This window comes from Triticum aestivum, chromosome 7B, assembly GCF_018294505.1.
Source record: "Triticum aestivum cultivar Chinese Spring chromosome 7B, IWGSC CS RefSeq v2.1, whole genome shotgun sequence".
Classification (NCBI taxonomy): Eukaryota; Viridiplantae; Streptophyta; class Magnoliopsida; order Poales; family Poaceae; genus Triticum; species Triticum aestivum.
In genome coordinates this window covers 516528234-516545523 of record NC_057813.1, presented here as the reverse complement: position 1 = coordinate 516545523, position 17290 = coordinate 516528234, and the positions used below count along the sequence as shown (strand labels likewise).

At 41.4% G+C, this 17290-nt stretch overlaps 2 protein-coding genes across 3 annotated transcripts; one reads left to right on the top strand and one right to left on the bottom strand.

Annotated features, from left to right (window-relative positions):
* Window positions 1-341: 341 nt before the first annotated feature.
* Window positions 342-6784, top strand: LOC123158816 (CBL-interacting protein kinase 24). Of its 2 annotated transcripts, XM_044576654.1 has the most exons (14): window positions 346-734; window positions 1132-1194; window positions 1326-1397; window positions 2426-2533; window positions 2629-2703; window positions 2788-2835; window positions 3388-3513; window positions 3639-3728; window positions 4027-4149; window positions 4252-4371; window positions 5082-5198; window positions 5301-5357; window positions 5444-5518; window positions 5974-6784. In XM_044576654.1, exons 1-14 carry the CDS (start codon window positions 564-566, stop codon window positions 6067-6069), a joined length of 1341 nt encoding a protein of 446 aa, XP_044432589.1. In that variant the 5' UTR covers window positions 346-563; the 3' UTR covers window positions 6070-6784. The 2 variants fall into 2 exon arrangements, with proteins under 2 accessions (XP_044432588.1, XP_044432589.1); XM_044576653.1 differs by having other exon boundaries at window positions 342-734; window positions 5301-5518.
* Window positions 6785-8280: 1496 nt separating this feature from the next.
* LOC123158117 (ankyrin repeat domain-containing protein 36A) lies at window positions 8281-14641 on the bottom strand. The gene is made up of 8 exons (XM_044576234.1): window positions 14314-14641; window positions 14035-14223; window positions 12951-13138; window positions 10937-11020; window positions 10311-10424; window positions 9152-9322; window positions 8991-9070; window positions 8281-8549 (listed from the first exon to the last, which is right to left on the bottom strand). The coding sequence occupies exons 1-8, from the start codon at window positions 14468-14470 to the stop codon at window positions 8501-8503; spliced, it is 1032 nt and encodes a 343-aa protein (XP_044432169.1). The 5' UTR covers window positions 14471-14641; the 3' UTR covers window positions 8281-8500.
* Window positions 14642-17290: the final 2649 nt, after the last annotated feature.

Sequence of the window (17290 nt, the reverse complement as noted above, 5' to 3'; positions counted from 1 at the left end):
ATAGGGTCGCGCGGTGGAGTTGGCCTTAGACTAACCACAATGGAGAGTAACATACACTAGTAACATACACATATCCCTAGACTATGTTACTACCTCAATAGTGGGTAGTAACATAAGTGTAGTAACATACAAAACTTCATTTATTAGGTTATAGACTCATATTGCATTGCGACATGTGATGTTACAGTAACTAGCTAAATTACTAATACTACATCTCTTTTTATTAACTCATTGCCACATAAGCAAATTTGCTGAGTTGGATTTGATGTTACTACCGAAGTTACTCCCACCGTGGTTAGCGTTAGTAATAGGAGTTTGCTGAACCACGGACGGCGGCCCTCCGTCGTTTTATCCATCCCCGCGCTCGCGTCCTCCCATAAAAACCATCGCATCGCGGTTGCGGCGCGCGCGCACCACCGGACCCGAATCGCACTCACTCCCTCTGACGCACGGCCAGCTCAGCGTCGCGGAGCGCGCACGCTCTCCAAATCCGACAGACGGCGGAGGGGGGCCGAGTCCGGCAGCGTGGCGCGAGGCCGGGAGCTTTGAGGGGCCATAAGGAAATGGCGGGCGCGGCGAGGAAGAAGCTTGTTGGGCGGTACGAGGTGGGGCGGACCATCGGGCAGGGGTCGTTCGCCAAGGTGAAGTTCGCGGTCGACGCCGACACGGGCGCCCCCGTCGCCATGAAGGTGCTCGACAAGGCCACCATCCTCAACCACCGGATGCTGCAACAGGTATCCAAATCAAACTCCTTCTGCCCCCCCCCCCCCCTCCCCTCCCCGTCTCAGCTTTGATCCAAGCAATTTAGTAGCCTTGCTGTTGTTCGTCGGTAGCCTTCAGTACCAATTTGGATGATTCGTTGTATATTCCGTGCGCTTTTGGGCGAGGAAAAAGGTCGGGAGTTCCGGTGCGGGTGGAATATGCCCGCAGAAGCAGAACAGCACGTATCACAGAGTAGTACGAACAAGTTGTGCGCAGTAGCTGTCATCAGATTAATAAATAATAACAAGGACCACTTCAAATTTCTCTCCGAAGAAACTGCCTTCTATGCTGGATTTGCATCAGGGATTTGCTTCAGGAAAGTTTACATATTCATTTCAATGTGAGCTTACGTCTCATGCTTCTTGACAGATCAAAAAGGAGATATCAATAATGAAGATTGTAAGACATCCCAACATCATCAGGCTAAACGAGGTAATACAAATGTCTGCTTTCTAGTATTTCCTATGTACAAATTGCCTTGCTAAAATTGTTCTGTTACTTATTTTATCCTTCTGTCTTACCAGTTTAGTTTTTCATTACTAGCATTTTTGACCATGTTGTAGGTTCTAGCTGGACAGACAAAGATATACATAATCATGGAGCTTATCACTGGAGGCGAGCTGTTCGATAAAATAGTACGAAACCTGTGGTCTACATGTTGAGTACTTTTTTTTGCGAGAAAACTTCCTATCTGTTCATCTTCAATCATGGCAGTACAATGAACACCAGAAATAATAAAAATTACATCGTACTTAATTACTCATACTGTACTTTTAACAGATTTATATGGTGACCATATTTTGTGATTACTAGTTGACCAACTTCAGCTTTATTGTAAACCATGTACACACAATTCATTTAGGTTTATGTTCTTAGAGTTATGAAGATCTGCGGCCCTGCTTAAACCGAGGCAAAACATATGTTGATCCTGATGGTGCCACATATATCAGAAACTTGCTGCTTAGTAAGCGTTAACTTAAATGCTGGATAGAGCCCTTATATGCTCCCAGCAGCCAATAGAATGAAACTTTCCTGCATATATATTTGTGTATGTGGAAGATGCTTGTACAATACAGCAAGTAAAAATGCCGAGGTTTTATGCAATTTATTGGAGAGTTCTGACCAATTCATTGCCAACCAGAAATGTTATAGGATCAATGTGATATAAATGTTTCAGGATCTCTGCAGTTTATGTGCTGGGTAAGCTCGAGGAGCTAGGAAGGATGGAAGAAAGCTTGACCGTTTTTTCACTGAACTACTCGAACTTTTTGTTCGAAAAAGCGGAAATAGCTCAGTTCGAGAGAGGGTTGAGCTTCATCGGTTAGTGTGCACCAAAGGATGAGGTTTCTTTCCCGTCCTACCGCCCCTGGTGTGGTGGAAAAAGCCTTGTTTTCTATTCCTTTTAAAGCTGCTGATGCGAGCTACCGAACAAACAAGATTAGTACAAAAAGCCACAACTAGCACTAGCTTTCGTGATTGCTTCTTTCTACCTTTCTCACTGCGGTAATTGCTCCTTCTCCAAAATATCACTACGGACAAGATGAGCTAATAGAAAAAGTTAGGGCAATAGATGATAGCGACTCGCCAGACTCGAACGTATTTCTTGATTACTGTTGTGTCTTTTATCCAAATATTAACCTTTGTCAATATCAAATATCTGTAGGCCCGCCAAGGGAAGCTTCGTGAAAATGAGGCTAGGAAATACTTCCAGCAGCTTATTGATGCCATTAACTATTGCCATAGTAAAGGTGTCTATCATAGAGATCTGAAGGTCTGTTCTGGATAAGAGGTGCATGTGTCACATGCTGTTCTGTTATTGACTGATTGCATTTTCTGATGCTTGAAAATTTGAATCTGGTTCTGTAGCCTGAAAACCTGCTTCTTGATTCACGTGGGAACTTAAAAGTTTCTGATTTTGGACTTAGCTCGCTGTCGCAAAACGTGAGTTTAGGGATCTCTTTTCTAACAATCCATACTTATACTTCAGTGTGCTGATTGAGAGTTACTATTTTTGGAGGGTCCCAGGGCTTTCTTCACACGACATGTGGCACACCGAATTATGTTGCTCCTGAGGTATGCAATGTTCTTTTTCTTTCAAAAACTAAACAGCCTATACACGAATTGACTTTTGAATTCTGTTTTCCTTCTAAATCAATCAAAGCCAGCAGCAGCTGGATCTTTCAAAAAAAAATTTACTTTTGAATTCCGTTCTACTGAATGTCCTCCCTTTTCCTGTAAATTTTGTACAGACATGTGATCCCTGTCCTTGTTTTTTATGTTTTTAATATAAATCATTTAAGATTACTAGATGCCTGTCAGACTGTAAGAAACATCATCTGTCATTTTTGTATCTATCATTTGCACTTCTGCCTATCTTGCAGTCAGTTTGTCTGGTGGTTCTTCTCTGTGATCAAATCCTCACTTTCAGCTGTATTTCAGCAGTTAACTTATGGCCATTATCCATCGTGTTTACCATGTTCATACTATAATTAATTATTGTATAATTATCTAAACTCTAAAGTAGTCTATGAGATGTCAGTGTTGGTATTTTGGACTATTTGTGCATATGGAATTAGAGCTTTAAGTACATATATGTTCTGGACTTATACTTGGATCACTGTTTAGGTGCTTAGCGACGGTGGCTATGATGGATCTGCAGCAGATGTTTGGTCATGTGGTGTTATTCTTTATGTTTTAATGGCTGGGTACCTTCCCTTTGAAGAAAATGATCTCCCAACCTTGTATGACAAGGTACTGGCTTCTTTACCAGTGTGATGGTCCTCATGGATCTCATTCTCCCCAAGTTGTTGACATTTAATAGATACACGATTTTGCTCATATTTTTGAGCTAACATGTTTGTTTGTCAAATTTGAAGATAACTGCAGCTCACTTTTCATGCCCAGATTGGTTCTCTCAAGGAGCCAAGTCATTGATCCAGAGAATACTTGATCCAAATCCAAAAGCTGTAAGTACAAGCATGAGTTTGTATCATTGCATCATCTAGCATAGCAGTTACGACAAAGTTATCATTTGAGTTGAAGCTGCCAGAGTTGTGGTCATCAGTTAGTTATGTTAGTCTCACTATCTCCATTTTCATATCAGTGTTACCATATGTTAAGTAGATCTCATATAGATAGCAATGTGAGAAACTTGTTAACTAGAACCTAACCTGTAAATCTAGTTCAGACAGCATGGAGTATTTCATCTATCTAGATTTGTAAATTGCTGCCTATGGTTTCTTAGGCTTTCACACTATTTTGCAGCGTATCACTATTAAAGAGATGAAGGCAGACACATGGTTTAGCAAGAATTATGTAGGCGTTAGACATGGTGAAGATGAAAACGTCAGTCTGGATGATGTACAGGCTGCTTTTGATAATATCGAGGTTTGTGGGTAAAGCATTGTTTTGGTGCATATTGATGTTTCATATATTTATTTTTCTCCTTGTTCAGGGTCCTTCGTTAAATTTTAATATTTCTTGCTTCAGGACAAGTATGTATCTGAGCAAGTGACTCGTAATGATGGTGGTCCTCTTATGATGAATGCCTTTGAGATGATTACCCTATCTCAAGGTTTAAATCTTTCATCATTATTTGATAGACAACAGGTAATTTCGTTAGTTTCTTTAGTCAGCAATGGTTGAATGTTTACTTGCAGTATGATTAGCACAATAAAGTTCAATGCTTCGCTGGATAAGATTATAGAGATTCGATCTGTTCAGCTTTTTCCGCACTAATGGTTTTAGCAGCACTTTCCCATGCCATTTGGTCTCAGGTGGTATCTTATAATGTTCCACTAACTTCTGTGATGTTAGGCTCGAGAGTTGAAACATGAAGAGCATTGTCAGTATTCAGTACTACTGTTTTATACATACTTTAAGGAAGAAGACTTAACCCAGTCTGTGTTTTCCATTGGACTTGGTATTATCAGTTGTTTGGGACCTGCATGGTCTATGTAGATTTAAGCACTTGTTGGTCCCACATTTCATACTAATTTCCGTAGTCTTTATGTCGTGTCTGTTTACTGCCAAAGTATTTGAACACTTCAACCATATTTTCAGAACGGCAAATTTTAACATGGTCCCTCTTACCTCCTCTTTTCACATGCTCATGGATAAGTGGCATATTTGTGCTTCTCAGTTTTGTTTGGATTTCTGTTTATCTTCCTTTAGTGTTTGCTATGTGCATGCATAACTGCAATGCTCATGGATAAGTGGCATATATTTTGTATCATCTATTTTTTCATCTTTTGTGGCATAAACTATTCATCAATTCATGTAGCTGTAGAAGCCACAATGATGGATTTTTCTGTTTACAGGAGTATGTCAAACGCCAAACTCGCTTCGTATCAAGGAAACCTGCAAAGACTATAGCAGCTACTATTGAAGTTGTCGCTGATTCCATGGGTCTCAAGGTGCATTCCCAGAATTACAAGGTAATTGTGAGAAAACTGCTTCAGTAAACAACTCTAGGAAAAATTATTTATCTTTTGTTAATCTTGATAATGTATTGACACATATTTTTAAATGGACTGTAGTTACGTCTTGAAGGAGTATCATCAAACAAAATGAGCCCATTCGCTGTTGTTCTAGAGGTGATTTATCAAGCGTTTCAGTTTGTAATTTGTTCACAAACAACGTTTCACATATACTCTCATGATTTCGAGTGCATTATTTTCAGATATTTGAAGTCGCTCCCGCTTTATTTATGGTGGATGTTCGAAAGGTCGCTGGTGACTCTCTGGAATACCACAGGGTCTGTTCTTTTCGCATCACATCATGCATCCTATTGGAACTTTTGGGGGACTGTTGTGGTTGGAACATAAGATTTTGAAACTAGATGGTATCACCAGATAGCTGTTATAGTTAGGAAAAATATCTTTAGTTGTAAAATACACTAAACTTGATGTTTTTACTCATCAAACATAAATTTGCCACGAAAAACATAAGCCGCTTGTAAATTCCATGCTATGAGAAGTTGGATGCTCATCAGTAATTGATCTTTAAGCACATTATGCATGTGTGCTTAAAGAAAAGAAAAAGTGCTAGGCTTTAAGTTTGTCCAAAACCAAAACCATCGCTATGAGTTAGAGCTTCTTGATATCGTAGAGCAGTTTGGAAAATTTGAAAATTTGATATATTAGCTATTTTTCCACTCTGCCATCTTATCTGTCCTCAGAGTGTGCTAACTTTATCCTGTACTCATGGCAGTTCTACAAGAGCTTATGCAGCAAACTCGAGAGCATAATCTGGAGACCAATAGAGGTTTCTGCAAAATCTGCGTTGCTGAGGACAACTACTTGCTAGTATGGCACTACCACGGATACCTTTGCCAATAAGATTTCCAATTGCCAAGTTGGAGCTTTGCTGCTGCATCCGGCATCTCTTGCGAACCGCTTGCTGATCCACACGCCCTTCATCCATCCCAGTTGCTTCTGCGGTGACTGTAACTGTGTGTTACCATAGCTGAGTGACTTGGGTCAACCCTAGTAGATCAGATAATGCAGTCTGCTGCATTGCTAGTTTGACAGTATTGTAGATAGTTTGTGTCGAGCTAAATAGCGAGTACGGTCCGGATGAAGCAGGTACATAGGCTTCACGCTAGATCATGGGTATAGATAATAAGCTGGCTGTAAGTGTTCATGGCAAACCTTGCAAATGCTTGTAAGGCTGCAGCATGATCCGAGTTTTCTGAAGTTTTTGATCATTCTGCCGCCGAAAAAAAGGGGAAAGGGAGGATGATCTGTGAACAAGAAGCATCTATCTGATGCTGGAAACTGCATAACATTTAGCCGGGCTCAGTTCATTCTTTTACAAGGGTTAGGCGAAAAAGAAACATCTGTGGCTGCAGAGGCATGTCTCAGTCATGACGGTAAAAAGGCCAAGGACCTCGATTTGATTTGATTTGATTTGATTTGATAGCAGCCTAACTGGCCGGTGCAAATGTTGGAGTATAATGTCGGCCCTCTTCCATAATTCAGACTTTTGGGGCAACCGGCTGGTGCATGAATTCAATAACAAATGCACATGTCTATATCCTGTTTAAGTTTTTTTTAAATAATAGTGAGTGCCATTATTTTATTTTATTTTGCTGGTGAATGAGTGCCATTATTATGAAGGGTACAACAACAAAAGGAGCGAGGCATCCATGTGACAACGACTCTCCTGTAATCAAATTATTAGGCAACGTGTTTTGCAACGTCTACCCCCAATTCTCTATTGGCCACGGCGTGTCCACGCACCTTGCGGCGTACTCTCTTATCTTTGTTGTTACAATCAGGAGAAGAGAGTGAGCTGGTACGTTAGTTTCGCCATTCACTCAAATGACGTAATACAAGTAATGCCATCAGAACCGTTGTCGGCCTGGACTTGTCATCGTCGCAGGCGTGGCTCGCTCGTGAGTCGTGACAGGGGGCTGTTTGGAACGCGGGAATTTCATTTTACGTGAATTTGGCAGCAGCATCGGTATTGTTGGATGCGTACGAGAATACAACATCGTCCAGCTCCCACGTATTACTTCCAGATTTTCATCTGTGTATATATACAGTTTCAGCGATCAGCATTCAGCAGAATCTGCAGGCGAAAATCCTTGCAAGTTCAGAAACGGCTGGTGATTTCGTCACTGCAATGGCCTAGTACAAGTGCATGAACCGGGACAGAAGGAGGGGAGGGGAAGATCAAGAGCAGCAAGAGAAAGAAAGGGTGTGTCTAGATCTCAGTCGATTGAACGGTAATACGTACTCCCATCAGACACGTCGCTTTACTTTCTATATATACAAAGGAAATCAGTCTCTGCGCAAATGAAGAAACTCCTGAGCCGTTTCAAGCCTTCAACTGATTTCCCTGCAACGCCCAGATAGTCACCTGGCTTTCGTGCTCCGAGACGTCTTCAACGACTTCATAGCTTCCCTGAATACTCCAAGGAGAAGTATCAGGTATTTGGAATTTGCATAGTTACGTCTGGCACTTGTAATTCTTTAGGTAGGTGTTCAACGTATAACTAATACTTAGGAGGGGCACATCCGCGCCGACGACCGGAAGGGGAAGGGGCCGGCGAGGAAATGATGATTTCCTCCGCCCTACCCCGTTATGTTTATATTTTATATGGATTTGCCATTGAACTCCGATGAACTATGCTTCTTTTGTCCAGTGATGCATAGTATTGTGTTTACGTAGCGTTTCATGGGTTGTATAGTTTTGAGGGTTTAGAGATGAGGACACATATGTGAAAGTCACTAAATGAGGCGTACCTGGTCAATGCCCAGGCGCATCCGCGGGCATTTTAAGGCTTGGATTTGCTACCTGCCCTTATAGATGTTCTTACTCACCTAGGACTATGCATGCATGTTACTCTGTTCCGAATGTCTTTTAAAAGGTTTCAATACGAACTATATACAAATGTATATAAACATATTTTAGAGTGCAGATTCACTTATTCTACTTCGTATGTAGTCCATATTAAAATCTCTAAAAAGACTTAGGTTGTGTTTGTTATGTACTCCCTCCGTCCGGAAATACTTGTCCGAAGAAATACTCATTAGTATTTTGTGTTTGTCAGTTACATGCAACGGTAATACTCCCATCAGACACGTCGCTCTACTTTTACTCCCTCTGTAAAGAAATATAAAAGCATTTAGATCACTAAAGTACTTTCTAAAGGAAATCAGTCTTTGCGCAAATGAAGAAACGCCTGAGCCGTTTCAAGTCTTCAACTGATTTCCCTGCAACACCCAAATAGTCACTTGGCTTTCGTGCTCCGAGACGTCTTCAACGACTTCATAGCTTCCCTGAATATTCCAAGAAGTATCAGATATTTTGGAACTGCATAGTTACGTCTGGCACTTGTAATTCTGTAGGCGCCATTGCACGACAGTATATATTGATAATGAATATGACATGTGTGCCTCTTTCTAAATATCAGTAAAATACTACTCAAGGGCAGATTACGGAGTTACTATACATCAGGGTAGGTTGGTGTACGGCAAGAGATGGCATTGCCATTGATAACAGTACAAAGTGGCATTCAGAAATCCTAACAAACACAAAATAGAACGGAGCTAGTCAATATCTTCACAAGTTCTCCAGTCTCATGACAAGGGCACATGCATGTACTTACAGCATACGCAAGTGTTCAACGTATAACTAATACTGTGCTTGAGATGTGCTGAAACACGGCCAGCCAGTCGTCAAAAGGCATTAATGTAACCAAAGAGGCAGATGGGTTTTACCGTAATGCATCCTCGATATCAGTGTCCACTGGGTCCAATTTGAGTCCATCCAAGAACCGTTCACTTGCGCCCTCATAGTCCTGATGATAAAAGACCAAGGGAGCGATCATAAACAATTTGCAATACCAAGAGAAAACAGCCAGCCATATCCTCTATGTAACCTTCAGTAGCATCAGAGCTTCACCCTGCCGGTGACAAGCTTTTGGCCAGTGAGGCCGCATTTTTCTGCATTTATTAGCATCTAGCAAAGCCTTTCTTCCATTCCCCATGTTAAGCCAACAAAGGCTCCTGTCTGAGAACAAGACCGCATCATCAGGATCAAGCTGCATTGCCTACATCACACAAGACAAATCGACAATTGAGCTACTAAGTTTCTTTTAACTCACATTGAATTAGTTATTAACTGAATAAAAAAACAGTTAGGAAGCTGTGAACACTCAAACAAGAAATCTACACATAGCTGCAGAGAAATTCATACTAGCCTACATAAAATACAAATTAGCAAGTCTACAAAAGCCAGCCTAACATACATTTACTAAATATATAGCACAATGTTAAAGTACACTCATTCATTCTATTCTAGTCCTAACAAGAAATCTGCACATAGCTGCAGAGTAACTTTTGAACTAAATAACTTATATTAAACAGCTTGCTTTTCCATTAGCCCACTCGTTCATCCTAGTCATCCCTGTGTTAGTGCAAGCAAGGAAGCAATTCCAAAACAAAAATATAGTTGTCTCACAAAAAAGTGGTCAAGACACAGAAATCCTAATCACATCCTGAAACATATTGCATTAGTCATCAAGGTAACACTATTTTTTCCTGTTTATACCTGAGCAGAAGTACCAAGAATATCTCACGGTCCATATCCATTATCACAAAATGAGTACTTTGCACCACGAAATTTAGAGGATACATGACCAAAGCAACAAAAAGAAAGACACAGCATACTGTCAGCTGAACCCTATTCTGAACAAATCCTAAGTTATTAGAAATAACAAAGCCAGCTGGAGTCTACGCCCCGGACCCTTTCAGTAGGAAACTTCCCATGACTAAAGTTTTTGATAAACGACACCCAGCTCCATGTGGAGCTCTAGGTATTCTGGTATATTTTTGCCCAAAAGTATTATTTTGGACTATGCATTCAACAATTAATGCGAAACCAGGATAAAATCCTTTTGAAATCATATATGAAGTTGTGAACCTTAAATATTTTCAGACTGAGAGCTATGCAAGAAACTATAAATTATAATGTATGCAACGTAAACCGAAATGCTGGAAAGCTAAACAAAGCAAGAAATATATGGTGCTTTAATATACCTGACTGTACAATTTTGCTGCAACAACATAATCTTTTTCCTTTAAAGAGATACTCCCTAGTGATATAAGCTCTGATGCCGCGATTTCCCGTTTAAGCATAGGCTCCTCCTGAACCTACAGAACATCAATTAAATCAATCTATGCAGGATGCATGCGATACATAATATCTGAACGAACTACCTGAATTTTCGCTGCAAATATATGGAGGAAAAAAGATTTGATTACATAAGCGTATCTTTTCTCAAATTTCTATGACTGCACAAGCATAATATTTCGACTACTCATGATAATCTCCTAACATCCATGCTCAGTATTGTAAGTACAAAAATTACCACCAAAATTGTCATAATCTGTTTAGGTAACTATTAATATCAACATGGCACATATGCAGATGTCCTCCCCAGCCTCAATGCGCCACTAGTTTTTTCAGCAAAAAAATGGTTACAAAAGTGTCTGGTACAAGGGGGTCACAAATTGCAGCATGCACAGCTGCAGCCAGTATGGAAAACAAATGCCAGAAAAGGAAGTAAAAAGAACAAATTCAGTATGGAAAATAAACATAGAAAATGGGCACCCAACAAACTTAAATTCATGGACTTGACAAAGCTCAGATGAATGTACAACACCTTAACTAGGAGCTTGATACATTCCGTTGAGTTGGCATCTCTAGCAGCCATAAGAGGTGTCACACCATTTACCATCTTGTTGTACTGGAGAAATATTAAGATATCAGCTCCAATGGTCAATACATAGAACTAAACTGATGAGGCAAGCTTTCAGCAAAGACAATTGATTCGTACACCCACAGTAAAATCAGTGAGAAGGTTATTTTTGTCAAGATTATATTGGTAATCAGGCCCTAATGCCATTGAGCCGACATACGTGCTCCTATAGTCCAAAGATAATGCCATGATTACCACCGCATATCATTTATTTATGATTGTTTACATGGAATCTGCAAGCAGAATTGCATGGTATACTGCGTTCCCGCTCATATCAATCTGATGGGAATTTCACAGCCACAGTATGAATGGAGCATAAGCCATTCTAGTTTACAGATCCAGACTGTTTTGTTTAAAGAAAGATACGATCTTTTAATCATCACTGGCCAGTCATTAGGATCTCAAACCCCAACAAAAGCAATGCAGCCATCAATAAGAGAAGGTACTAAAACCTGAATATGGAACCACAACTAGAGAACGAAGAAGATGATGCATCACGCCAGCAGTGAGAACGATTTGGGAGGCAACAGCGCCCTCACACAGTCACACCCACAGCTTTTTTTTGTGACAATTTCTTTTGTTACTGGTGTATCCTGGGCCTGTGTTTGCCTTTGATCATGTGCTACAAAAAAGCCCAATGAGGACTTGTTTGGATTGGAAATAATCAAAGCCAAAATTTTCATAGCTAAGTTAACTTTTAATAGGAGTATTTAGGGATGGGGCCTAATTCCCATCAAGGGGGGTATTCAATAAGATAAGACCATGATCTACAGCATGGCTACTCGATTCATGATTCATCAGGTTCACAGTTCGCTACTTCCTACTTCCCAAAGTGCAGCATGGATCTCTCCAATTCAGTAACAGGAGATGGGTTCACAAACACAACAATTCTGGTTTTATGGATCTAGTTAGTATGCAACATATTTTTATCTCTTTGTAAAAATGTAAGATGAGAAACCAAGTAAGATGATAGGTATTTTTTTGTGACAATTTCTTTTGTTTCTGGTGTATCCTGTACCTGTGTTTGCCTTGATCATGTGCTAACAAAATGCCCAATGAGGACTTGTTTGGATTGGAAGGAATCAAAACCAAAATTTTCATAGTTAAGTTAACTTTTAATAGGAGTACTTAGGGATGGGGCCTAATTCCCATCAAGGGGGATATTCAATAAGATAAGACCATGATGTACAACATGGTTACTCGCTGCCACATGCACAATACCAAAAGACCAATGCATGCAAACATGGAATCAGAAAGACACCTTTTTTTAAAAAAAATTCAAGAACTTCTATCTCTCAAATCGTGTGTCTGATTGACGATCTGTGCTCATTGTTGGCTTTGCTGTGATGATACCGCCGAAAGTAGATCCCACGTACATATGTTTCGATACCTTCTTTTTGTTACTAATTGCCAGGTTAGAGCCACTTGGTAACCGGGTTATTAAGTCAGTTACGAGATTACTGCGACTCCACAACCATGTAAGACTGGAATGATAGTGACATGTATTAGGTTATTTGACTTCCCAATGAGGTGACATTTTAGGATATTGCACATGCACAGCAGCTAAGCCACTATATCCATGTTAAAGTGTTTAAAATATTAGTAATTATGCTACACAAAGAGCCCTGGTTTGATGCAATACATGCATGCACACGGCAGAACTTTGGCTAATAGCTAAACATAAATATATCGATGACTTCGACTAGAAGCGTGTGCAAGATTATTATTTAGTACAGCTAAGAGTATATCAGGAAATACCACCAAACCTCTACTTAGAAGCGTGTACAACATGTACTTCTGAACAGAGAGACACATTACAAGAACTTAACCATCGGGTTTGAAGATAATTTATTAGCACAGAACAATATTGGTAAATTACTTACATGAAACAAAGGAAAATAGCTCTGAATAAGATAACACAAAACAATTTGCAATGCAGAGATGCAGAACAGAGATATGTGTTTATAGAGGTTGGACCTAATTCAGCGGCATAATGTAACAGGAAAGCCCCATCGTTATTGGCTTTGTCTGGATTAGCACCATGATCAAGAAGATACTCTGCAGTACCCCCATTGTGGTATTTTGCAAACAACAGAGGTGTTCTACCTATAAAGCAGACAAACACACAAAAATGAAATTATATCAAAGCACTTCTCAGCATAGCAAAAAATGAGATCTTTTTTGTATCAAAGCATGTCTTATCTTCAAAAGCATACCACCACAGAAGTTTCCTAACACTGCTCTATCTTCTCTGAGTATAGAATTTAGATATGGCTCCCCAAGACACACAAAGTAGACCCATCGAATTAGATATGATGTGAAGCAGGGTTTTCATAATGCTCGAGAGAGTATTGGTTAAATGGAACTGACACATGAAAATTAGACATTAGGCTACCCGAATAGAAGAATCAAATGCATCCTCAGAGTTGGAGTGCATACATATGTGCAATAACTAAAGAACCAAACTATCCTAAAATAAAGATTAATTTGCCCTCAAAGAGTAGCCTATTTAATTATTTATATGAACAGTGCTTATGTAGGGTATTCACATTCAGTATCATAATTAAGCCCGACTTATTTGTTCCCTTGAAAAGACCAACTTATTTCATATAAAGCTGCATGATCATGAGTTAGCACAACAGAATATGATAAATCATAATTTTATTTTGCGAGATAAATATTGGTGCTTTATAATACATTGGTTCATACTGACGTAGATAATCTTAGGCTCTGTTTATGGTTGCTGGACTGTGTTGTGCTGAGCTTGGAGCAATGGCAAAAGCTGGTTCCAAAAGCTGGATTATCATAATGCACCTCTATGCCAAACCCAGAGAAAGCACAAAACAGTCGGATATCATGACACCTAACCTACAGATCAAGCAACCCTTGTGAACAATAAATCCAGCATGTGAGATAGCACTTCATACGATTCGACAAAACCTACACTGAATGTGTGTGCAGGGTCCTAAACTAGTATATTAGGGTTTTGAAGATAGATGGACCTTCCTTGTCGACCAGATCCACATCTATCAGCAGCTCCTCGACGAGGTACCTGCACACCTCAAGACTACATCTACTGGCCGCGATGTGCAGCGCACTGAAACCTTGAAGCTTCGCATCATCTTCCACCCTCAACTCCTCAATCGCCTCCTTGGGGCGGCCCCTGCCCATGTCCAGCATCATGACCAGCGCTGCGACGGATTGGGCCTCCAAAATGTTAGCAGTCAAGCAACGAAACTGGGTCAGGGTCGGAATCCGGGACGGGGGAGGGGGCAGCGTACCCTTGAAGCGGGGGAGGTTGTCGTCGGAGGCCGCCTGGAAGACCATGTCCAGCAGCGGGTCGCGGACTGGGGCGGGAGGGGGCAGAGTCAGGATTTGGGCTGGGGTTAGGGTTAGGGATGGGCTGTGGGCAGAGGCGCTTACCGTCGGATCGATCATGAGAGCGAGGCGACGCCATGGCGTCGGTGGAGGGGGGTGGTGGGGAGGGGAGAGGAGAGGAGCTTGGAGTTTTGAATCGAGAAAGGGCAGCGAGGAAGATGAAACCAAGCGAGGGCGAGGCGTACCCGCGGGCACGAGGACAGTGGCTCAGTGAGAATGGGCGAGGCGCCCTCGTCAGAACAGTGTTGTTTCACCCACTCCCACTTCAACGACTGAAATAAAGTAGCAGTTCAAATCTTTTTTTTTTCTAGGAAGCTACGGTTCAAATTACTTCTTCCAAATTTCTCTTAAATCACGATTGATTTGGTGGGAGCCCTGGGAGTCAATTGACCCGATTGTTTTTTTAGGGGTAAAACACAACTTTATTTATCAAATTCCACATGGTGTGGGATGCGTCTTTGGTCATGGGACTGACCAAACCAGACATGGCGACCAGGGTCTCTAGAAAGAGAAAATTTAGCTAGACTATGTGCTTCATAATTAGCAGCACGACTCTCAAAAATAAAATTACAAAGAAAGAAAGAAAGAAGCTTTAAGGTTGGTCTTTTTTATAATTGATCCATATCGCCCCCGAGATTTCACACTGATATCCAGGACAACCTGTATGCAATCTGAAGCAACGACAAAATTCATGAAGTTCAGGTCTTCTGCTAGTGATAGTGCTTCGCGACATGCTACTGCTTTCAAGGTAGCTGGATCAAAAATTCCTTCAATTACTAAGGCCGAACTACCCATGTACTTGCCTACGTCGTCCATGCATACCGCGACTGCCGAACCTCCTCGTGATCGCACCCCTGCATCGACATGGATTTTACAAAAGCTCGGGGGTGGCTTCTTTGGTTTCCGTCGTTGCACTGCTGGGGTCTCGGTCTGTGGACTGGGTCGTTGTTTTATGTTGCCAACAATCCTAGTTCTTCAACAAACCTCTGCACAAAAGGATGTGTTGCTTGGGGGCTCTGGAAAATCCCTTCATGGATTGCCTTTCGTCGAGCATACCATATCGCCCATAAGGTAACGAACATGTTGACAAATTTGTCATGGGGGAGCAGTTCCATCAACGAGAATAACCATTGTGGCGTTGTGTTCTGTATTGGTCGTGATTTTATGTGTGACCTCCTCTTCTGTCAATGCCATACACACCGAGCTGACTGGCATTCCAACAATGAATGGCGCCATGAATCTTGGACTCCACACAAACCACACTGGTCAGAATTGGTCATATGTCGGTGTGCTCGGACATCATTCGTCGGCAGAGACTGTTTTGACAGTCTCCACAAAAGCATATGGATCTTGCCAGGAACTTCTGTTTTCCAAAGAGACTTCCATGCTCCCTCCTCTGTTGCCGAACGCGATGTTCCTGCTGTACTCTCGAGCCAAGCCTCCCTCCTCTGTCTTGTTGCCATAAGCATATTGTAAGCAGATTTAACTGAGAAAATGTCGTGTTTATCAAAATGCCAGGCCCAAAAATCTGGTAGGTTCCGTGTGCACAGCGGAATTCCCATTATGACCTGAACGTCCATTGGCATAAAAGTTTCACGAACACGTTGCTTATTCCATGAAGCTGTCGTGTGATCGATGAGTTCCGAGACCAAGGTAGGCCCGTTGGGCGATACACACCAATATGGCCTAAGCATTTCATCTCTTAGTAACTAGTTATGTGTCCAGATGTTTGTGGTCTCCCCATTCCCAATTCTTCTTATCAAACCATGTTTCAAAATGTATCGACATTCAATGATTGCTCTCCACACTTGACTTGGGTGACTTCCCAGTTCGGCTGCAAGGAATTCAGACGACGAGTAGTAGATGCTCTTTAGCAGGCGGGTGCTTAATGTCTCTGGGTTCTGCAGTATAAGCCATGCCTGCCTGGCCAGCATTGTCAAATTGAATAACTCAAAATCTTTGAAACCAAGCCCACCTAATCCCTTTGGTTGTGTCATCGATTTCTAGTAAACCCTATGTGGCTTCCGTTTTCCTTCTTTACTTCCCCACCAGAACTTCCTTATTAGCATGTTTAGGTGTTCACATAAACCCCTTAGCAGCTTGAAGCATGACATTGAAAACACTGGCACGACTTGAGCGACTGATTTTACTAGCACTTCCTTGCCTGCAGATGACAAGGTGCTCTCAATCCACCCTTGGACCTTGCTCCACAACCGGTCCTTTAGGTATTTAAATGCTCCATTCTTCGAGTTACCGATGTCATACGACATCCCCAAGTACTTCTCATTAAGAGTTTCATTAGGGACATTTAATATATCCTTTATTTCATGTCTTACATGTCTTTTGGCACCCCCTTGCTGAAATAAACTAAAGACTTTGAGTAGTTGATGCGTTGCCCCGTGGCCTGACAATAAATATCAAGAACATGGTACACCTCATTAGCTCCCACACTGTTTGCCTTGAAAAACAGCAGGTTGTCATCTGCAAATAGAAGATGGTTTACTGGTGGCGCCGTATGTGCTACCTGTAGTCCATGCAGATTGGATGACTCACTCTTGGATTTAAAAAGGCACGGTAGGCCCTCTGCTGCTAGCAAGAACAAGTATGGAGCGAGTCCCCTTGTCTGATCCCTCTTAAAGGTTTAAAATTATTGAGCTTCTTACCATTGAAAAGAACTGCAAACTCAACTGTTGTTACCAAGCCCATAACAATATCCGCCCACCTCTCAGTGAAACCCAACTTTAGCATTATGGCCTTTAGATAAGGCCACTCCACCCTATCATACGCTTTCATCATGTCCAGCTTCAGAGCACACGATTGATTTATTTTGGCCTTGTTCCTCTTCATGAAGTTGAGACACTCATAAGTTGTGATGATGTT

Bases quoted from the DNA above. Each gene is read 5' to 3' on its own strand.
- LOC123158117 (XM_044576234.1), bottom strand. From the start codon at position 14,470: ATGATCGATCCGACGGTAAGCGCCTCTGCCCACAGCCCATCCCTAACC. The intron at 14,224-14,313 runs GTACGCTGCCCC...AATCCGTCGCAG, and splicing joins CAACCTCCCCCGCTTCAAGG to CGCTGGTCATGATGCTGGAC. The intron at 8,550-8,990 runs GTAAAACCCATC...TGGAATATTCAG, and splicing joins GATATCGAGGATGCATTACG to GGAAGCTATGAAGTCGTTGA.
- LOC123158816 (XM_044576653.1), top strand. From the start codon at position 564: ATGGCGGGCGCGGCGAGGAAGAAGCTTGTTGGGCGGTACGAGGTGGGG. The intron at 4,150-4,251 runs GTTTGTGGGTAA...TTCTTGCTTCAG, and splicing joins CTGCTTTTGATAATATCGAG to GACAAGTATGTATCTGAGCA. The intron at 5,199-5,300 runs GTAATTGTGAGA...AATGGACTGTAG, and splicing joins TGCATTCCCAGAATTACAAG to TTACGTCTTGAAGGAGTATC.